This window comes from Pogona vitticeps, chromosome 2 (genome assembly GCF_051106095.1).
Source record: "Pogona vitticeps strain Pit_001003342236 chromosome 2, PviZW2.1, whole genome shotgun sequence".
In the NCBI taxonomy this organism is placed as follows: Eukaryota; Metazoa; Chordata; class Lepidosauria; order Squamata; family Agamidae; genus Pogona; species Pogona vitticeps.
The window spans coordinates 116,100,529-116,124,306 of record NC_135784.1 but is presented as its reverse complement, the minus strand read 5'-3'; the positions used below and the strand labels follow the sequence as shown (position 1 = coordinate 116,124,306).

Sequence of the window (23,778 nt, the reverse complement as noted above, 5' to 3'; positions counted from 1 at the left end):
ATAATAATAATAATAATGCTCTTGTCTAGAACCAATAGTCTTCCATACCCTTTCAGTATTCAGACATGTTACAGCCTAGTAGCTATTGTCCCCAGCTGACATATATATTGTGGGACTTGTGGCCTGTTTAGAGGAAACACTTAGATTGAGGAGGGCAATATTAAAACAATCCAATGCCCACTTCTGAGAAAGGCAATGGCAAATGTGCCTTTAGTAATCAACAAATCACTTGAATTTTTTTTCTTTTCCCCATCTTGAACTACATTACTATTGTTGTTTCTTATTTTATTATATTGTTTTAATTCCATTTTTTATTGTTAGTCACCCGGAGTAGACTTTGGTTTAGATGGGTGGATATAAATTTAATAAACAAACAAACAAACAAACAGGAATCCTGTAAATCCCATTTCAGAACATTCTCAATGAATTCATTACTTCTAATTCAGTGAGATGAACCTCTTCATGTCAAACATCAACAATAAGCATGACCATTCAGATTTAAAGCTGCAAAATAAATCAAATGTCTATAAACTGATTTACAATTTCTAATAACTGACCACTTGCATATATATCAATATATAATAATTCTGAGACCAGTTCAGTGAATAGAGAGTATCTTGGATTATTACAGCTAATATCAATTGACTGAAGCCCAAACTTTCACATGCTGAGGGGGTGCTAGGAGATGAAACGCTGTACATGGTGTGTTTTCTTCTATCTTTTCCAAATAAAAGGTGGATAATCTCCACTTAAGGGTAAATTGGCCACACTCATATCAACAATTTCAACAATTTCCTATAAGCAATGGGGTTATGTGTGTAGAATTTAAAATTTACTGAGCACTCCTTTAACTTGCAATTCACCTCTAGCTGTACCTGCTTCCCAAAGACATTTCCACAGACTCACCAGCAAACAGGCTACGAGGGGCAAGGAATAGGGAGGGGGGCAAGTGGGGGAAGTTATAGCTCCCAGTTGCACTTTCATCTACTGTGTCTTAAATATAGCTACACACAATTTTTCCACCCAGCAAAGAAATTGAGAAAAACTTTCCTCTTTCCAGAAGGAGGACAAATTATTTAGCAATTTCTCAGAGGCAAGGTTCTGTCTTAGCAGTGAAGATACAAGATTCACCAGGAAAGAACCTTCAGTTTTTCTGCTTCATTTTCAGGTTGGCGTCAGACTTGTTTTGATTGTCATTTATCATAAAATTGCAAGTGGAAATTGGCACACTGTCAGTTTGGTGGTTCGTGCTGCTTTAGCAGATAGCCAAAGAGGTGTTATGTGGTTCAGCACCCTGCACCCTCAAGTGGGCACCCATTAAGAACCAGTGTCCCAGCTTCCTTGCCCTGCCTCCTCTGGGTGATGCCTCTGAGTGGGGTACCCACCGGAGGGGGCCGGGGTGCTGAACCACGGAACACCTGTTTGATAATCCACCAAACTGGTGGTTTGTGCCCATCTCTAATTGCAAGCTAACTGAATGCATACTCACTGTATCCCCAAGCTACAGTATTTGTCCTTTTTTAAATTACCATATTCACCTTAAAAGCTTCATAGGTAATCAGAGATTCTTAACTCATCACCATGTTGTTCCTGCTGTCATCTATAGCCTGAGGTGAATTGACCACCTACCATTGTAGCTGTTTACAGAACCAAACCTCCTAGAAAGGAACTGAATATCAAACAGGGGTCTTAAAAGTTTTTATCAGTACAAAGCTTCAATGGAAAATAACTGAGTATCAAATGAAAATCATTACCATGTGTGAAATACCACACTGACTCACACAATTTGCAACTTGTGTCTATTAACCACCCACTGAAAATCTCTTTATTTTGATGCTATGTATAAATGTATTAAAATTTTCCATATTATCTCACTCTTGTTTGAGGAAGTAGATTTGATCCACAAAAGCTCACATTAAATTATAAGAGTGAGTTTTTAAGGTGCCACAATGTTGTCATCTATTGTCTTTTTAAAATTTTCTTTGGTTTTTGTCTTAGTTCTTTTTCTCTCTCTTCTATTACACATCTCACCTGCAGCTTTCCAGGCTGCCAACAGTTTCTTATTCTTCTGTGGAAAGCTATCTTATGCCAGCTTCTCCATGTTTTAACTGAAGTATGGTAAGGTGGTTGCATCAGAATGACTGTGCTTAGGTTAGGCATCCTTCAGTCTCAAAAGACTATAGTAACGTGCTCTGTATGGAGGACTTGGAACAGCGTCTAGTGTGGCTGAGGAGGCCAATTCGGGAATGACAATCTCTTCCACACTGAAGACAAATCCAATGTGTCCCCCTGTCCAGCTCACTGGTTTTGCTGCTTTCGGGACTTCCTCTTTGCCTCGGCCTGCTGGACAAGGGTCTCTTCAAATTGGGAGAGGCCGTGATGCACCGCCTGCCTCCAGGCTAAACACTCAGATGTCAGGGTTTCCCATCTGTTGAGGTCTATTCCTAAGGCCTTCAGATCCCACTTGCAGATATCCTTGTATTGCAGCTGTGGTCTCCCTCTGGGACGATTTCCCTGCACTAATTCTCCATACAGGAGATCCTTTGGAATCCGACCATCAGCCATGGCTGGCTAATGACTATGCAGTGAAAGACAAAACAAGACATTCCCACACACTCCTCAGCCACTTAGTATTTAAGGTAAATATCAGAATCCTATGAGAATGTTTTTCAGTTTTTCTCTGTTTATGAAATTCTTCTTGAGGTGATCTTATTTTCTTCCATATAGAATGAGAATGGCCAAATTGCTCACAGGAGAAAATTTCATCATAACAATAACTTTAAGTCATTCCTTTTCCTGCTTTATAGAGGCTCAGCAACTGATTCAAAGACCATAATAATTAATTTGAATCATACATACCCACAGGGATACCCATTCATTATTTTAACGTAAAGACGGTCCACTTTCAGTGTAAATATTCTCTGGACTGTCAAAATAAAGTAGGCAAATATATAACCGCAGTGAAAAGTTAACAAACCCATAGACAATTTTCGCTTTCCTTACTTGTTTAAATGTTTAAAGTTTCTAAAGAAGTCTGTAATGTAGTCTTCAGCTGAACCTACTGAGAATTAAAGTGTTAAAAATACATTAAAAATTGACTCATCATGACCTACTGTGACTTTAAAACGACATACTATATAGCAAAAACAACACAGCAGCACAGAAACAGTATCTGTGCAGTTGTCCTTGTTTCCTTACTTTTCAATTTATCTAAAATAAGCACATCAGAATATATGCCAAATATAGTTTAATATTCAGTATGTTACCTTCATCATTTAAATCATATTGCTCATGTTCAACAGAGGAATACTAGGAACAGAAGAATACTAGAAAATTATAAACATCAACTTCTTTTACAAATACAGTTCTTCTGGAACCTTAGCAACCAGTTGGTTGATGTACAATAACTGGTATGGCGAGAATCTTGTTGCTCGGGTTAACTCGGGCGAATTAAAAGCTTCCTATTTCTCCCACAAAGCTTTCAGATATTCCTAGAGCAGTGGGACCAGGGTTGGTGGTGGCAATTTGGGGGCCATCAAGAATTATCTCCCCCACTCTGTGCCTCCTTAATCTTCTCCATAATGAAGGAGATTTCCAGGGATCTCCTAAACCTGAAGGAGAATCTTGTTTAGTTGTTAAATCATGTCCGACTCTTTATGACCCCATAGACCAGAGCACACCAGGCCCTCCTGTCTTCCACTGCCTCCCGGAGTTTAATCAAATTCATGTTGGTAGCTTCGGTGACACAAGAATGAAGGAGAATAGGTGAAGGAGAATAGGAAGCTTTAAATGCCCCTAAGACATGGCCACAGTTGATGATGTAATTCAAGTTGCATGGTGTAACTTGCACAACAAGATTCCAGCCTATGTGTTCTCTATTATTATTGACTGCATTTTTATTAAGAATATCAATCAGGCCAGGAAAGAAGACATGGGAAATATCTTCTCTTTTACAATGTCCCTCTTTTTGTGGGAGACTCCAAAGGCTTGTAAGACTTTATAAGACAATCCCCCACCCGAAAAGGCAATGAACTAAAGAAAAAATAGTAAGAGACATGGCCATATATTTATCAGGAACTTTGATAGAAATCTCTGGTACTTAATTGATTACTTTATTATTGATTAACCACTTTAGTCATTCAACCTCTCCCAATTTAAACATGAATACAAATAGCAATTCAATCTCTGGTAACATTCATCATGAATAATATGTGTTTTAGTGCATAACTCAAAACTTCTATTTTAAAAAGCATCAAATCACTCATGAGTTATTTTTTACAAGTAACACCTTGCCTATAAATAACAGGCATCTTATGATGGCTATCATCAATATCAATATTGTTATGTTTTTTAGCAAAAAAAAGTCACTAAGAATGGCCAACCCCAAAGCCTCCCTACAAACATAACATTTCTGCTACAATAAGTAAATGTTAATTTGTCACACAAACATGATTCACTATGCAAAAAGTTCTGCCTTATTTTCATTAAATCATTTGAAAGCAAAAATGCTAGCGCTCATTACTAAAATAAAATTTAATAAAAAGAAGGAAAAGATCATGACACTTCTTTTAATGCTTTACTTGCAAGCTCAGATGCAGTGGCAGACACTTGAATTTATTGTACGGTCAAAGATCCAAAAATACAAGGATAAAAACATTACATAAAATATACAAAACAAGTTAGATATCAAAAGATAGCAGGAATATGAAACTTGAATCATACATCTATCTTAACACAACACTTTACGGATTCTTAAAACTGAGAATAAAAACGTAGCCACTGACTGTGATATTAATTGGTTCTCTCCGGACAGCAGAAACTTAAGGTAGTCTGCGGGAGGTATACTAATGCATTTACACATTATTGGGTAGAGGTAATGGGTACATTCAGACTTATATAAACTACATTCTAGAATGGTGTGTGCCAGGGACTCAACTGTTTCTTCCTCATAGGGGCATATCCTTTCTCCATAAGGAATGTTATTAAACCGCCCTTTTAACAAGGCTGAGGGAAAGCAATTGAACCTAGCCCTTGAGAAGGCAAAACGATACCTTGGTACATTGATTTGATATAGATAATTTGGTAACAAAGATGCAAAGATGCATCACATCAAGAGCTCTAAGACCTGTCAGATGCTGGTCTTCAGAAATCTTCTACTAATGCATAAAATCTCCAGGAAATATTCTATAGGACAACAGTATTTCACCACTGAGGTCCCCCATGAATACTGTTGAGATTGTTTTTGAAGGGGGATTGTATTAGTGTGGGTGGGCGTATTCTGGTTGTATAGCAAAATAAAAGCTATACATGTCGCCATTCCAAGTAATTTCAGTAATTAAACATGGTACCAACATCATCATCATTATTTAACAGAGTTAAATACTAATGCTTCAATAATATCCACATACCTAGAAACCCACATACCTCACAGAACTCATCCAGTCTTACTTCCAAGTAAAGTTATACAGAATTACATTGTAAGTAACAGCTTACAATGTGCACTTCTTGGTTTTTTTCTAGTTTTATATTTAATAAGTAGGGGTAAACTCTTGACCACACTGAAGCCAAAGTACATCTTCTAATGCAAGTTTACAACTATTTTAGTATCTATCAATGCAATATGCTTTAGGGAAACCTTTAAACAGCTACTCCATTCTTGAATTTGGAGCATGAAAGATTGGCTGGTCATCTGGAAAGATTGCATTATTCCTTGGGAATCAAAACACAGTTCCTTCATCACAGATATTACCGGTGGTTAAGCTGTTGAGCATTAATATTTTTTAAAAGGTAGAAATATTTGACCCTACTCTTATTCAAATAAAGGCTCATTACCAGGATATGTGGAAATTGAACTGCATCAAATTAAAATCCATACTGGTTTGAGACAATCTAGGTTTCGTTATTTCACAAGACTGTACTTGCTCTGCTACTGCTTTATTCTATGCTAACTTCTTTCATCTACATTCCAAGACACCTTTACGGTGAAGCTGCCTGCTCTCCTTCGGAAAATGTCATTCTTAGTACAGTATAGCAGGATTAATCTAAAACTCTTCTGAGAGTTAGTATGGGAAACAGCTTTCCGTTGGACATTAGATACAAGGCAATAATAAAAGTTGGTGTTCCCAGGACTATCAAAAGTGATTTTCTTGAAACACAAAGCAAAGATCTATGTACCTAAACCATCCATTCATTCCTCAGCTCTGTCCTTGAAATAATAGAGACAAACATTCTAGCAGATAAACTAACCCCAGATTTATATGTGGGATCTGTTACCGTCAACACTGACATCACAGTCTAAGCCCCTATTCAAAATTATTTTCAGTGAGACTATGAAGATGCAGAATCCTTAACCAAGAAACCATCTTTTGTTGGGTTCAAGATTAAATCCTGAGTAGTTTGCTCGGCTCAAAACACTGTACCTGATTGGTGAGCTAGGGACTCTGTTTTAATGTATGTGTGTATTTTTTTATTTGTGTGTTTCCCATCTCAAGCTGTGTGTACTGTGGCCATTGTGCTGGCATATCAACAAAATATCACTTTTTCAGGTGTAATGTGAGTCTAGGGTGACTCTGCCAGAAATAGACTTGAAACAAAATGGAAGAAAATTGCAATGCCTAATATGTCAGTCAGTACTTAAATCACACTGATTTCAACTGGTCTTGCTTAGTAGGGCCAATGTTGTTTTTAGCCCAGTGTTTATGAAAAATGTAAGCCTAGGATAGGTGAAGGTTCCCCTTGACATTTAGTCCAGTTATGTCCGACTCTAGGGCGCAGTGCTCATCCCTGTTTCCAAGCCACAGAGCCAGCGTTTGTCTGAAGGCAGTTTCTGTGTCATGTGGCCAGTGCGACTAGACACGGAACGCTGTTACCTTCCCACTGAGGTGGTACCTATTTATCTACTCGCGGTTTTTACATGCTTTTGAACTGCTAGGTTGGCAGGAGTTGGGACAAGCGACGGGAGCTCACTCCGTCGTGTGGATTCGATCTTACGACTGCTGGTCTTCTGACCTTGCAGCACAGAGGCTTCTGTGGTTTAACCCACTGCACCACCACGTCCCCTAGGATAGCTGTGCCCAAAACAGACTGAAGAAAAATAGAAGCAGGTTACACTAGGAGAAGTAGAGTAACCATTTAAATTAAATGATTTATATGTTACTCGTTGTCCAGCCTTTGGGAACACTTTCACTTTTCCCAAATGTAATGTAATTCAATTTAGTGGTTAAGTTAGCTGAATTCTTTTCAAAACTTTTTTTAAAAATTTAAACTTTGAGGATGTATATAAATTTGCATGAGTATGACACTTTGGGGATTTGTTGGCCAAGCAATTACTTCTTTTTACATTTGTTACTCTATTAACTTAAAATATTGACAATCACATAATGCTTATGTCATTATATAGGCATAGAAACAGCATCATAGATTATCAAGAATTGGCTGAGATGCTGTCATCCTTAATGTCTGACACTTAAAACAAAATCTTTTTGTAGAATAGGAACAATAGCACATACTTCCTCAAACCATTTTAGCTACCTTCTAGTTTTCAGTATACAGTGGGTAGGTGGGTGGGGAGATTTAATCACTGCAGTTTTAGAGAAGCTTGTATTCTCCATTTTTTTTAAAAAATGAAACATTTCTAAATATCCTTCTGGCTTTAACAAAAAATGCACAAGGCAGCTTCCAAAGCAAAAGAAAATCACTGTGACAACATTAAACAGATTAAAGACAAAGGGCTGAATCTAAGTTTACCACAACAATGGCAGGTTCATTACAGTACATAATACAATACTGGTTAATCCCCATCATTTTAAGTCCCATCAATTTCAATAGATTTATTCTGTGTAGGGCCAACACTGGATTGAAGATTAACAAAGTGATATTCCAAATCTGCTGAGAGCCAAAGACGTATTTGTGGCTCTTAAGGGAATCTTAAATTACAAAATGAGTGTAAAATACTGTACTTTGTAGGTATTCTTAGGAATATATGCCAAACATGCAATAAGGAAATAATATTTGGAATTGGCATACCGCATGATAACTGCTATTGATTATTTTTATTCCAGATATTAGAAACAATAAAAATACCCAATCTGAATAATGTTTTACAGAGCTATGCAGTCAGGCCTAAAATAAAGAACGCTCAGAGAAAGATGCCAAAGGGAATTGGGAAACCCGTTTACTTTTTAATAATTAGTGTCATTTATATAAAAATATTATTTCAGATTACTGCAAAAAGGTTATCTAGATATATAGTTTTTTCAGTTTTGTTTTACTATCAAATAAGTAATTTTATTAGACAGGCCAACACTATGAAACAGGCCACAAGGTGCCTCCCTCCCTTTGAAAATCTTCTCCTCTCTCTCTAGCTGAAAAAAAGTATCAACACTTGATTGGTTGCTGATCTAGGTAGATCAAGGATCATCAATGTGGTTGCAGGAGATATGGGAACATGATTGGAATATTAAAATCGATGAAGAGAAATGGTCAGGAATGTTTACAAAATTCCCATATAAGGGCGTCTCTATTACAGCCAGGGAGATTGCACTGAAAATACTCCAAAAATGGTATTTGACCTGACTTCGGCTCTCACATATTAACCCTGCAATGTCACCAATGTGTTGGAGAAACTGTAAATGTAATGGATCTTTTCAACACCTTTGGTGGTACTGCAAAAAGGTAGACCAATTCACATATACATTAGGAAGAAGTGTTTAATGAAATAAATAAAATTACAAACCAGTCGATTAATAAATCTCCAGATCTTCTTACTCTTTTTCTGGAGGAAAATGAATCCATTTCATACAAAACCTTAATAGGCCATCTTTTGACTGCACCAAGACAGACCATAATGAAAGGGTGGAAAACACGCAGGGAGTATCAATTGCAGCATGGTACTAGTAGCACTGCAAGAAAAATTAACCATCAAATTGCATTTAGCTAAAGGGATTAAACACTTTGACTCTTTTACAACTGACTGGCAACCTTCTGTTGTTTATATGAATAGAATGGATAATAAGCGACTTCCTGATGTATACAGAAATTATTGGTCATTGTGATATACTTGGAAGATAGTCATAATTTTCCCTGGAAAGATTTCTAAGAATTTTGATATGACTTTGCCATGGGAATGGAAATGGGAGGGAAGAAGGACATAAAATATAAAAAGGTATATGTGAATGTATATAATTGATACAAATAAAAAATAAAAATCCAATCTGAATAATGTTTTACTCACCATATTTTTCCGTGTATAAAATGAGACTTTCCTCTAAAATAATTAGAGAAAAATTGAGGGTCTTTTTATACACAGAAGGCAGCAAGAGAAGGCGGAGACTGAGGCAAAGAAGCAGCCACGCTGGGCCACCTCTCATGGCTGCCCATTGACTGTTGCCAGCGCCGCCCAATATCCCCCTCCACTGATCGTCTCCTTGTGATCGCGTGGCAGTGGCGGCAGTCAATGGGCAGCAGTGAGAGGTGGCCCAGCATGGCTGCTTCTTTGCCTCCGTCTCCTCCTCCTCCTCCTCCTCCTGCTGCAGTCTTCTCCAGCACCACTCACAGGCTCAGCAGCAAGGGTAAAAATTAGGGGGTCATCTTATACATTGGGGGATCATATACACTGAAAAATATGGTAAATGCAGGGCTATGCAATCAGGCCTAAAATAAAGAACACTCAGAGAAAGATGCCAAAGGGAATCGGGAAAAGTAATGATTAGTGTTATTTACATAAAAATATTATTCCAGATTATTGCAAAAAGGTTATTTAGAGATATAGTTTTGCAATAAGACCAACAAGTCACAGGATGTTATTTCTTAAGTTTGGATAAACTTCAACATTGCATGGTGGTTCATTAACTTGTTTGTTTTCACGGAAATTATTTTCCATGAATATGTTCATAATTTCTGTTATTTATATATTTGTAATTCAACTAATCTGTTGATTAATTAACTGTTGATCTATTAAAAGAGGGGGAAAGACAAGGCAGATTCATTCTGCATCAAGCTTCTGCCTAGTTTATCTAAAGAAAGCAAGAGTATAAAACAATAGGAACAATTCCCATATAGATACAGGTATAAATACAGTAAGAATTAAATTCTGCTTTCAAGCTGAGTTCAGACATTGTTAAAGGTTTCTGGCAGAGAGGGGGTTAAAAGCAGCAATTGGTTTTTATTCAGGTTTAAGGGTTTTCCTGGCCAACCATTTATACAAATGTCCCCAAAGGGCCCCAAACAACATTTTAAGAGTTTGGGAAATTTTAGATTTACTTACCAAGCCACTCAAACCTGATACTTATTAAATCCCACAGTATGTAATACACTCCAGCTTACAAGGAGTCTTTCACTAAGTGTCTGAAGCTCAGAGAGTAACAAGACTAGTTCACATTTTCATGGTTTAAAAGAACATGGATATATTTTTACCACTGTTCTGTGAGTATAAAAAGTTGTAATTTGGTGTCTTGTATTCCTAGCTCCTCCATCTAATACAATTGTATTCAAAACACTGGGGGAGTGGGAACAAGAAAGAGAGTAGAAAGTTGCGGAGGTACCTTCAAAATTTGCTGATGATGAACAGCAGCAAAACCCTTAAAGATACTGGGCTTAATTTAGTTGTTACCCCCAATTATTACTCCCACTGAATCAAAGGGACATAGAGAAGGGGTGATTTAACAAATTTCATTTTTCAGTGGGTCTGCTCTAGCTGGGATGAACAATTGGATTTACCCCTGTGTTCTTTGGAACAAAGGTGAAAATAGAACATCAGTAAAGTCAATGTTATGCATATGTTTTACTATCTATTTTAGCATGTTTTATATTCTTCCACTACATTAATTCTAATAATGATTTGGGGGAAAATCTGTTATGATGCCCTCATGTTAAACATGAAAAGAGAGTCACAGCAAATGCATAAAATAATAAATTGAAATTTCCTTGCTGAGGTAATTATTGTATACAGTGCTTCTATATTCCTATGAGGGAATCAATTTACTGAACTGGTGTTGCTGTAAGCAGAAACAAGACTCACTTTTGTTCTTAACATTTTGGATCAAGACATGATGTTAAGCTGAAAACTGTTATGTGCTGCCATGTTGCTTCTGTCTTAGGGAGACCCTCTGATTTATTACCACCAAACTTGATTTTCATGGGATCCTTGTCCAATTTTTATATTGTTTATTTTAAATATTGTAACTCATTTTGGGTCCTTCTGAGGAGAAAGGCAAGGTATACCTAACTTAAGTAAATGAATAAATAATTGTACACGTCTTGCAAAATTAAGTTCTTGGCTTCCTTCATTGAGTTAGTCCATCTGATGCTTCCTATAGTTCTCCACTTTTCCTACCATTATTGCCTTTTCCTAAGAGTCTTATCTTCTCATATTGTGCTCAGAATAACCTAGCTTTAGTCATGTTAGCTTCTAATGAGTATACATATAGGCTTGCTCTGATCTGGAACTGACTGATTTTTCATTCCAGTAACTTATGGTATCCACAAAGCAGTCCTCTAATACAACCATTCTTAACGGGGGCCTTGGCACACTTCAAGGGGGCCACAGGCTGGAAACTGTTCTTCGCATATCATAAGTTGCAAAATTCATTATGCAATTTAGACAGTCCCAATTCGGCCTATATTTCTTTCATATTTGGTCATGGGTGGGGAGAAGGTTGAGAATGGTTTAGTACCACATTTCAACTGAGTTGACCATTTCTCCTGTCAGCTTTTTTCATAGTCTAGGTTTCACACCTAAACACAGATTATATTGGCCTTGATTTTCAGTACTGACATCTCTTTACACTTGAGGATCTTTTCTAAGTTCTTCATAGCTGTTCTTCTAAGTCTCAGCTTTCTTCTTAATCCAGTCTCCATTTGGATTAATATCAGGAACAATTTCCACCTCCTCATTATCAACATTAAAGTTATACATTTTTGTGACCATGATTCTCACTTCTTAATGTTCAGCTATAATCTTTTATATTTTTTTCTTTATCATTCCTTAGCAAACATATCAAGCCACTGCTGTTTTCAGCCAGTAATAAGGCATCATTTGTTTATCTTAAATTTTTTAAGTTTCATTCAGTCTTTATCTTACTTTCCTCTGAATGTAAGGAATGAATTTGGCTGAATTTGATTACCATATTTTTCCATTCATACCCCCATTTATAAGACCCCCCATTTTCTAACCCCAAATTAAAAAAAAAAGCTCAGAACATCAGATATTTTGAGTCCCTGTTGAATCTGAACCTACAGACTCCACCTCCAAAGAGGTGTGTTCCAATTGGTTTGTTCAGGATCAGCTGACATCAGTTCCATAAGGCTGGTGATTGGAGGAAGTGAAGTCTCCTGACTGTAGGAAAGATAAGCCTCGTGACTGAAGCCTGTTTACAGAGGCAAGGTATGTGTCATTTAGTTTTTTTCTTCAGCTATCTCAGCTTACTTCTGTGTAAAAGACGCCCCTTAATTTTTAATATAATGATTTTAGGAAAACATAGCATCTTATAGATGGAAAAATATGGTATGTTTGATTTTAAACCAATTTTTAAAATATCAGCAGCAATGCACAGTTTGTTACAAATGAATAATTAAAGTGGTTAGTTCATGGCAATGTGCTAAGGAATGCATTTCTCATACAGTTCAACAATTCAAAATGAAAACACTCCAGAAGAGAACCTTCTGAGGAAAGGGGTGCCCATTGGTGTAGTGCAGTGGTGTCCAACCTTGGCCCTCCAGATGTTCTTGGACTTCAACTCCCAGAAATCCTGGCTAGCAGAGGTGGTGGTGAAGGCTTCTGGGAGCTGTAGTCTAAGAACATCTGGAGAGCCAAGGTTGGACACCACTGGTGTAGTGGTAGGAGACTAAAGTTGCTGCCAATACAACCCAGATTCCAACCTGTCACAGACATAAAATGTAGCAGATACTTCAAAATGAAAAGAAGCTGTTAGACAAACCACCACGAAATAACTAAAATCCAGATGTGTGCTTTATATTACATTTATACCACATATGGGACTCTGAGCCCATTTTACAGCTCATGAACATAAAAAGTAAGCAACCCAAGCTAAATCAATGGCCAGAATCCTTTTATAAGAACTTACACTGTGCGAGGAGGATATCATCATCTGGTAATGATATTTAATTTAAATTAACAGAAAGATTCCTAACCCCCCTTTTAGGTTCCCAAGATGTGACCCCATTATTTTCCTTCCCCCCCCTTAATTCCTCATATTTTCTACCCAGCCACTATCACACATTTGTTGAAGCTCCAAAACGGTACTCTACCAAAACAGAGAAAACTACCAAATAGTTAAATAATGTAATTTGCAGTTAACAATGCTCTGTGAAGAAAAGTTTAGAAATGGCAAAATATTTTTATAGGGTGACATTTTAGCAAATACTCTTAAAAAGATTACATTTTGCTAATTTCTGTATGTGTCTCAGGCAATGTAATGGTATCTAGACAACAGTATATACATAGACATACAAATATCATAGGTAAGCAGTATGTCTGTGATGTATCATAGCTTTTGCTGTCACATGTGCATACAGGACAAAACAGAGAGAGAGAGAGAGAGAGAGATAAAAGAGAAAGAGATGTTATTGCCTTGCAGACTATTGCTTGGCCCTTCTTTGGAATGCACTCTGTTCCATGCCATGAAAAGGGCCAGTCCATTTTTTTTCAGATCATCTCCAAGTTTTCCAAACAACTATATTCTCTTTTCCCTGACTTTAGTTTCTGACCTCTTACAATATGCAATTTTAAAGCAAGAATATTTAGGGGAAAATACTGCCAGCAAATCAGTCAGATCCCTAAGTCTTCATGAGAGATGCAATAGGTCACGGAACCTCAGGAAGGGATTAGTCTGATTCATTCCAGCCTTCTAACCCCCACCCCCTCTCCACTTACAAACCATTTTTGCTGTCCATACCAAGGCAGACTTAGTGGAAATTAAGAAATTATAGCTTTATCCCTGCTATTTTCCCCACATTCATTGAAAGTCCTGTTGAGACAGAAATAGCTCAGACTGTGACATTCTGAGCCCTCAGCACCACTCCATTTTACACAAACAACAGCCAAGCAAACCCCCTCTCCTTATTTGAAAATCAGAAAATTGCATTGTGTTTTTCACTCTGTTCAGCTCTCAAGTACATCCAGTGCACTTACCCAGACATCATTAAAGGCTTGTGGCTTTTATGTCTAAAATGGAAACTTGCAAGGAAAGTTCTGGTCCATCTGACCAAAGGCTATCCATTACTACATTCTGTCCACACAACAGCCAGCGATGTGGGTCATGGGAAGCCAGCAAGCAAGGCATGAGTACAACAACCCTTTCCTGCTCAAATTCCCTAGCAGCTGGTGCTGGTACTGGAGTCAATACATGTTCATCATGACTAGTAGTCATAATAACCCAAATCTCTATATATTTGTTAACACTGGCAACCATCACTTCATATTGTGGTAGCAAATTCCACAGTATAATTATATGCAGTGTGATTAATGGCAGACAGACCTCAGAATCTCTGAATATACTTCTAGCAATAGCTTGCTTACCTGTATAGTTAGGGAGGCATTGACACGCATAGTTGTTTATCCCATCTACACAAGTTGCGTTGTTTTCACAGTCATTATCTTCACAGTCATCTGGATTCACTTCACATTTCTTCCCCTCAAATCCAATAGGGCAGGAACAACTTTATTAAAAGAAAACAGGAAGATAAATTTACATTTCGGACGGCAATGACATGGAAATAGAAACTGCACAAGCTGTATGTCCATGTGCTGACCTAAAGTTGAACGGGTGAGTTTCAAATCAAATTATCCATTCAGTCATATCCCACCCTTGGCGATTCCATGAGCCATCTATCTCCATGATTTCCGATCTTGTACAGCTTCAGTCAGTTGCTTTATATTTTGGCCAGTACTATACACATTCAACCAAGCCATTCTTTGGCATCCTTGGAATCTTTTACCATGGACCATTCTGAGCATAACGTCTTTCTCCAATGATGTTGATCGCATGACATGGGATCAACTTCAATGTATAGCAAAGGTTTTATCCAACATACCCTGAGTTAAATGCCTAAGACTTCAGTTATCTACGGCTATTGTGAAATTTCACACATACATAGTTAGGGTTCTGAATATTCTGTGCAAATTATGTAAAGATCTCAGAAGTGGTGCTGCATGTAGAAACTATCAGGAACTGCACCATGTGTTTCTTTGCTTGTTGCTACTGTTTCGTTATGTGCTATCCAATCGGAACTGACTTATAGCAACCCTAACAGGGCTTTCAAGGTAAGTGAAGTATTTAAGGAGTGGTTTTACCAGTTCCACTCTCCCAGTGAGTCTCCATGGCCGAGCAGGGATTTAAACCCTGGTCTCCAGAGTCCTAGTTCATCACTCTACCTACTACTATACGTCACGCTAGGCATTCCATTTCTTTGGCAGCACTATTTAATGAAGACACAGAATGGTACCTCTTTAGTCTTTTAGGTTCTGTGACAACTCATCACTCATCACTGATAACACTGGACAATGTACAAACCTGGATCTGCATATTTTTGCATCTTGTACTTTTGCTTGGCTATCTTATATATCTTTAAGTATCAGCAGGATGAAAAGCTTTTGTTACAATAAGCCTGGTCTACCCAATCTTATGCAACAGCTTGGGGGTGTCAATCAATTACAGGAAGAGGGAGCAGGAGGGGCTCTTCAGATGTTTCATTTTGCCCCCTTCCTGGATATTCAGAGCGAATACATAAATGAGGAAGATTTGGCAAAAAGAACTTCCCCCTAACAAGCTATTAATATGTATATACAGTAGATACTTTCCCCCCATGTACAGAAACACTCACAAATGCATCACTCAAAACCGAGGGCTGGCACAGTCTCGACAGGTGTGCACTTGATTTTTCTCATGGTACAAACTGGCCCAAGAAATAAGGAGGGACAAATGATATGAAAATTAGTTTTAGACACAACTGTAAAAGCTGGGAGTTAAAATCTAGAAGTCTACAACAGGCTATCTGTAAGATATTAACTTTTAAGGTTCCACAAATATTGCTTAGATTAAATGTTTTTATGCCTTTTTCTCTTCTGCACTGCTCACGTATCAGATTTTCCTGATTCGTCATAGTTGTTAAAGGTGAAGAGAGACACAAATACAGAATGTCTAAGTGGCTTCAGCATGTTTTCTCCACTCTGGAAATAAATGGGAGAATTCAGCAAATGGCACTTCAAGCATCTAATCTAATTCAGATGTATAATTCTTCAGAATGCAGCAAGGATTTTGTAGTAACTGCAGTCACAATAAATACTGTGGCTATGTTTAGAGGCTCATTATTGCCCCCTTGATTCTCTTGTTTTAAAAACCCACTCTTCACCACTTTTGAGTGGGAGAATTTGACTTACAGGTTCATATTTGGGAGACTCCTAGAAATAAGCAGCACATAGCATGGCTGGAGAAGGGGATCTCTCACCCAGAAATTTGAGGGTTAGGTGTCCCCTGCTTAGATCATGAGCTCATCCTGCTATTACAGTAACAGAGTGGGCACTGCACTGCTGTGGGAGGGAGAAGTGCATAAATTGGACTATGTGTGCTTTCTTTTTAAATAGCTTGAGACTGAAAAGGTGAGAAAACTCCACAAAATTGAAATAATCTAAGAAACAGCAAGCAAACATTGCAAAGCACAAGTAAGCAGTTATTCTTATTGAATAAAAATATTTCATTTACTTCATAGTATTGAGCAGCAAGAGAGTGGCAGTCCTCCTTCCTGTTAAGAAAAAGAGACCATTCACCTTAATTGTAATTCCTTTGGGTTGAGAGGGTTATTGGAAAAGAAGTACCAAGCAATAATGCATGGCAAGACATCAACATGGATACTTGAAGACTGTGCACCAAAGTTGCACCACAGTTAATAGTGTTCAAAAATAAAAAGTGACAGGAACTAGTGGTGTGGAAGGGTTCCTGACGCTGCTCCTTCTAAACTGACAGCTCCTAGGTTATGATAACTGAAGGGGATAGGGATACATCTTCAGAAAGGATGACTGAAAGCAAACTGCTTGAATCAATTCTACTTAAAGCATACTAAATCAGTATGAAATATTTTCTTAGCCTGTCTTCTACCTCATTAGAGCCAATAAAAAATGTCCTCTTTCTGACCCTGTGGAGATACACAGGATCACATGAGGCAGATAAGAGAAGGGGAGAAGAGCTGGCACAGCATCTTTTGTAGCCAAGAAAAGTGTGTGTGGAAGTGGAAAGGATAAAAGAACTCTAATTAAATAAAGTGATCCATTCATCATGTCTCCCGCTTCCATTACAAAACCCCATTTTTCAGGGGTTTATAACTCAGCTATAAAAATATGCTCCAGGCTGCGACTTGGCACACAAGGTCTCAGTTTGGGAGCACAGATTCATTCTTTCCATTTAAAAGAAAAGAAAAATGAGGAATCTGTGCTGGTTGTTTTGTTTTTTTGTTTCTGTGTACCACGTTCCAACTGCAACATGTGATATATATACAATTAACTGTCTACTATTAGTAAGAATGGACAATCAGGTCAAATCCTAAAAATTGGAATACTTCAAATGACATGGATTTACAGCGACTCATATAACAAGGTTTTAGGTTGAGTTACTAGTCTGAATCTCATACTAGAAGACACTTTTAAAATGTAGCCAGTAAATGTGTCTTTTTTTCTTTCTTACTCTTGAGTTAATGCAAGGGACTTGATCTATGTTTGAACTCTAGCATGGGTGGTGGTAAAAAGGACATTAATCTCATTGTGGTCTGCAATTTTTGTTTTATTAGATAACTTTGGCCAAAAATGTTACCAAAAGGCTCTTGTGCTTACTCCAGAGAAAGCCACTAGCTACATCTTTAAAATCCCTTCATAGATTGCTGCCTCATCATGGTGAAGGGGCTTGAGTAACTCAGAGAAGCTATGGGCTATGCCGTGCAGGGACACCCAAGACGGACACAAGTCATAGTGGAGAGTTCTGATGAAACGCAATCCACCTGGAGTAGGAAATGGCAAGCCACTCCAGTATCTTTTCCAAGAAAACTCCATGGAGAGAAAGAAAAGGCTAAAAGATATGACGCTGGAAGATGGGCCTCTCAGGTTGGAAGGTGTCCAACATGCCACTGAGGAAGAGCAGAGGACAAGGACAAGTAGCTCCAGAGCTAATGAAGTGGTTGGGCCAAAGCTGAAAGGACGCTCAGCTGTGGACGTGACTGGAAGTGAAAGGAAAGTCTGATGCTGCAAAGGAAAATACTGCATAGGAACCTGGAATATAAGATCTACGAACCTTGGTAAGCTGGATGTGGTCAAACAAGAGATGGCAAGAATAAACATTGACATCCTGGGCGTCAGTGAACTAAAATGGATGGGAATGGGCAAATTCAATTCAGATGATTATCATATCTACTATTGTGGGCAAGAATCCCATAGAGGTAGCCCTCATTGTCAACAAAAGAGTGGGAAAGGCTGTACTGGGATACAATCTAAAAATGATAGAATGATTTCAATACGAATCAAAAGGCAGAACTTTCAACATTACAGTAATCCATGTTTATGCACCAACCACCGATGCTGAAGAAGCTGAAATTGACCAATTCTATGAAGATTTACAACATCTTCTAGAACTGATACCAAAGAAAGATGTTCTTCTCATTCTAGGGGATTGGAATGCTAAGGTAGGGAACAACAGCCTTGGAGTTCAAAATGAAGCAGGGCAAAGGCTAATAGAGTTTTGTGAAGAGAACAAGCTGGTCATCACAAACATTCTTTTCCAACAACACAAGAGGCAACTCTACACATCACCACATGGGCAATATCGAAATCAGATTGACTATATTCTCTACAGCCAATGATGGAGAAGGTCTATACATGGTTGTTGTGGGTTTTTCGGGCTCTTTGGCTGTGTTCTGAAGGTTGTTCTTCCTTATGTTTTACCAGTCTCTGTGGCCGGCATCTTCAGAGGACAGCACTCTGTGCTCTGAAAGCCTTCGCGAATACATCAAGCTCTATACAGTCAGCAAAAACAAGACCTGGAGCTGATTGTGGCTCTGATCATCAGCTTCTTATAGCAAAACTCAAGGTGGTTAATAATAATAATAATAATAATAATAATAATAATAATAATAATAATAATAATAATAATAATAATAATAATAATAATAATAATAATAATAATAATAATAATAATTTATTGTCATTGTAAGTATATACACATACAACGAAATTCACAGACACCCAGAGACCAGACACATGCACACACATAAAATTCCCCAAACACTCCCCACCCACTAAAAGTCCCCCACTAAAAATACAAACATCTACACCGCAGGCCAAGTAACACAGTCCAACTAATTATTCACTACTGGTGGTCTTTAAGCTCATTATTAATTGCAATTATAGCTCTGGGATAAAAACTATTGAGAAAACGTGTGGTCCGAGTCTTAATTGTTCTATATCTTCTGCCAGATGGTAACAGTTCAAAAAAGTTATAAGCAGGATGGGAAAAGTCTCTCAGGATGCTATGTGATTTCCTTAGACAGCGGGATGTGAAGATGTCATCCAGGGTTGGTAGCTGGAGCCCGATGATATTCTGGGCAATTTTAATGGTTCTCTGTAGAGCTTTTTTGTCCGCTACAGAGCTACTCCCAAACCATGCCAGAATGCCATAGGTTAGGACACGCTCAATGGTGCTACGATAGTATGACAGAAGTAAATGCTGAGATAAATTTAACTTGCCAAGCATTCTCAGGAAATACAGCCTCTTCTGTGCCTTCTTCATTAGCATGTTGGCATTTATAGTCCATGAGAGGTCCTCTGAGATGTAAGTACCAAGAAATTTAAAACTACCAACTCTCTCCACTTCCTCACCATTTATGTACAGTGGTAAATGTACATTTCTCTTCCTCCTAAAATCAATTATGAGTTCTTTAGTTTTTTCGATGTTAAGTGTGAGATGATTTTCTTTACACCAAAGTATCAACCTTTGTACTTCCTTTCTATAAGCAGACTCATTGTTCTTATTTAAGAGCCCCACCACTGTTGTATCATCCGCAAATTTAATAATTGCACTGGTGTTATACAGTGGGGTGCAATCATGTGTGTACAGGGAATAGAGGAAGGGACTTAGTACACAGCCCTGGGGAGCTCCTGTACTTAGTACCAGGGTAGAAGAATGGTGAGATCCCATCCTTACTGACTGTGGCCTATCTGTCAGAAAATCCTTTATCCACATGCAGATCTCCTGAGGTAATCCCAGGTTGATCATTTTAAAAAACAACCTATTTGGTAGAATGGTATTAAAAGCAGAGCTATAATCCACAAACAACAGCCTCGCATAAGTTCCCTGATGTTCTAAGTGGCTCAATACAGTATGGAGTACAATGGACACAGCATCATCAGTAGATCTATTTTTCCTGTATGCAAATTGCCATGGGTCCAAAGAAGGTGGAAGGCTAGCCTTAATGTAATCCAGCACCAATTGCTCAAAACATTTCATAACAACAGATGTTAAAGCTACTGGTCTATAATCATTGAGAGATACCACAGTTGACTGCTTGGGGACTGGCACTATAATAGATGTCTTCAGGCAAATGGGGACTGAACACTGCAACAAGGATAGATTGAAAATATCCGTAAAAACTCCAGCTAATTCTGCAGCACAGCCCCTAATAACTCGTCCCATGATTCCACCTGGTCCAGCTGCCTTTCGAACGTTAATATTCTGGAAAGCGCGTCTCACATCTGAAATCTGCAGAACTAGTGGTTGTCTGTTGATGGTAGATTCTAGTGATGTATTATAGACAGTAGGTGCTGGAATAATGGTTGTTCCTGTTTCCACCTCAAAACGGCTGAAAAATTGATTTAACTGCTCAGCCAAAGAATCACTGCTGCTACACAGACTGTTTTTGTTACTCTGCCCCGTGATTTGTCTTAGGCCGTGCCATACTCGACGAGTGTCAGAACTCTCAAGATGTTGCTCAATTCTCTGGCTGTACATAGCTTTGGCATCGCTAATGCGCCTTTTCAGTTTAGCTCTGGCCTCTCTGTACTGTAGTTCATCACCAGAATGAAAAGCAGCATTTCTGGCTTTTAATAAAAGGCTCACTTCTCTATTTAGCCAAGGCTTGTTATTAGAAAACACTCGTACTTGTCTGGTAGTAGTAACAACATTGATGCATCTTTTGATATAAAAACAGTACTGTCGAGGCATAAGTATCAACATTGTCTTCCTCAAACAGTGCCCAATCAGTGCTCCTAAAGCAATCTTGAAGTTGCTCAGATGCATCCACTGGCCACACTTGTATTTCTCTAATTGATGGTCTGATTCTTTTAACAAGAGGTCTGTATGATGGAATCAAAAAAAGAGATATATGATCTGACTGTCCCAAGCTAGGCAATGGCTTTGTCTTATATCCATGTATGATGTTACTATATACTTGATCCAAGGTATTTTCCCCTCTAGTGGGACAGTCCACATACTGATAAAAGTTAGGGAGGAGGGTCTTTAAATTGGCTTGATTGAAATCACCTGCTACCACCAGCACTCCATCTGGGTAGGCCTGCTGCTGTTTGCTGATAGCAGTTAACAAACAACTCAAAGCTGTGGTTGTGTTAGCATCAGGAGGTATGTATACTGCTGTTATTATAACAACATTAAACTCACGAGGCAGGTAAAAGGGGCGGCATTTCACTGCCAAATACTACAAATCAGGAGAACAGTGAATGTCCATTATTTTAACATCTGTTAAACTGAAGAAAGTAGGAAAAACTACTGGGCTAGTCAGGTATAATCTAAACCAAATCCCTTATGAATAAACAGTGGAAGTGAAGAACAGATTTAAGGAACTAGATTTGGTTGACACAGTGCCTGAAGAACTATGGATGACGGCTTGTAACACTGTACAGGAGGCGGCAACAAAAACTACCCCAAAGAAAAGGAAATGCAAGAAAGCAAAGTGGCTGTCCGATGAGGCCTTACAAATAGCAGAGAAGAGAAGGGAAACAAAATGCAAAGGAGATAGGGAAAGTTACAGAAATGTGAATGCAGACTTCCAAAGAATAGCAAGGAGAGACAAGAGGGCCTTCTTAAATGAACAGTGCAGAAAAATAGAAGAAAATAATAGAAAGGAGAAAACCAGATATGTGTTCTGGAAAACTGGAGATATTAATTTATTATTTACTATTTTATTTATTTAATTTATACCCCACCCATCTGGTCTTCCACCCACTCTGGGCGGCTTCCAATGCATAGATAAAAATGTACAAATATACACACATAGAAATTATAACAAAGGCTAAAAATTAATAAATTATTCAAGATGGCAAAGAAGAAAAAGGAGAGAAAAAGAAAAGAAAACATTTTTGTTAAATATTAAAGAAACATTTTGTGCAAAGATAGACATGATAAAGGAGAAATATGGTATTGACCTCACAGAAGCAGAAGACATCAAGAAGAGGTGGCAAGAATACACAGAGGAACTATACCAGAAAAATGTGGATGTCCTGGACAACCCATATAGTGTGCTTGCTGACCTTGAGCCAAAGATCCTGGAGAGTAAAGTCAAGTGGGCCTTAGAAAGCATTGCTAACAACAAGGCCAGTGGAGGTGATGGCATACCAGTTGAACTATCTAAAATCCTAAAAGATGACGCTGTTAAGGTGCTACACTCAATATGCCAGCAAGTTTGGAAAACTCAGCAGTGGCCAAAGGATAGGAAAAGATCATCTATATCCCAATCCCGAAGAAGGGCAGCGCCAAAGAATGTACATTTGCCTTCTTTTCACAAACTAGCAATGCTATGCTCAAAATCCTCCAAGGTAGGCTCCCCAGAAGTACAAGTGGGATTTTGAAGGGGCAGAGGAACTAGAGACCAAATTGCTAATATGCACTGGATTATGGAGAAAGCCAGAGAGTTCCAGAAAAACATTTACTTCTGCTCCAATGACTACATAAATCCTTTGACTGTGTGGACCACAACAAACTATGGCAAGTTCTTAAAGAAATGGGAGTGCCTGACCACCATATCTATCTCCTGAAAAACCTATATGTGGAACAGGAAGCAACAGTTAGAACTGGATTTGGAACAACTGATTGGTTCAAAATTGGGAAAGGAGTATGACAAGGCTGTATATTGTCTCCCTTCTTATTTAACGTATATGCAGAATATATCATGCGAAAGGCAGGACTGGATGAATCCCAAACTGGAATTAAGATTGCCGGAAGAAATATCAACAACCTCAGATATGCAGATGATACCACTCTGGTGGCAGAAAGGGAGGAGGAATTAAAGAACCTCTTAATGAGGGTGAAAGAGTAGAGCTCAAAAAATGGTCTGAAGCTCAACATAAAAAAAACCCCTAAGATCATGGCCACTGGTCCCATCATCTCCTAGCAAATAGAAGGGGAAGATATGGAGGCAGTGACAGATTTTATTTTTGGGGGCTCCATGATCACTGCAGATGGTGACAGCAGCCACGAAATTGAAAGACGCCTGCTTCTTCAGAGGAAAGTGATGACAAACCTAGAGAGCATCTTAGAAAGCAGAGACATCACCTTGCCAACAAAAGTCTGCACAGTCAAAGCTATTTTTCCTGTAGTGATGCATGGAAGTGAGAGCTGGACCATAAAGAAGGCTGACTGCCGAAGAATTGATGCTTTTGAATTGTGGTGCTGGAGGAGACTCTAGAGAGTCCCCTGAACTGCAAGGAGAACACACCTTTCCATTCTAAAGGAAATCAACCCTGAGTGCTCACTGGAAGGGCAGATCCTGAAG

General features: G+C 38.4%; 1 protein-coding gene across 2 annotated transcripts in view; it reads right to left on the bottom strand.

The window, feature by feature from the left end:
- The window catches only part of SLIT3 (slit guidance ligand 3), a 595,328-nt gene that overhangs the window by 65,313 nt on the left and 506,237 nt on the right, over nucleotides 1-23,778 (bottom strand). For both annotated transcript variants that reach the window (XM_020780501.3, XM_078385818.1), the window contains one exon: nucleotides 14,537-14,676. In XM_020780501.3, coding sequence (XP_020636160.3) covers nucleotides 14,537-14,676 — 140 coding nt within the window. The remainder of the gene's footprint in view (nucleotides 1-14,536; nucleotides 14,677-23,778) is intronic.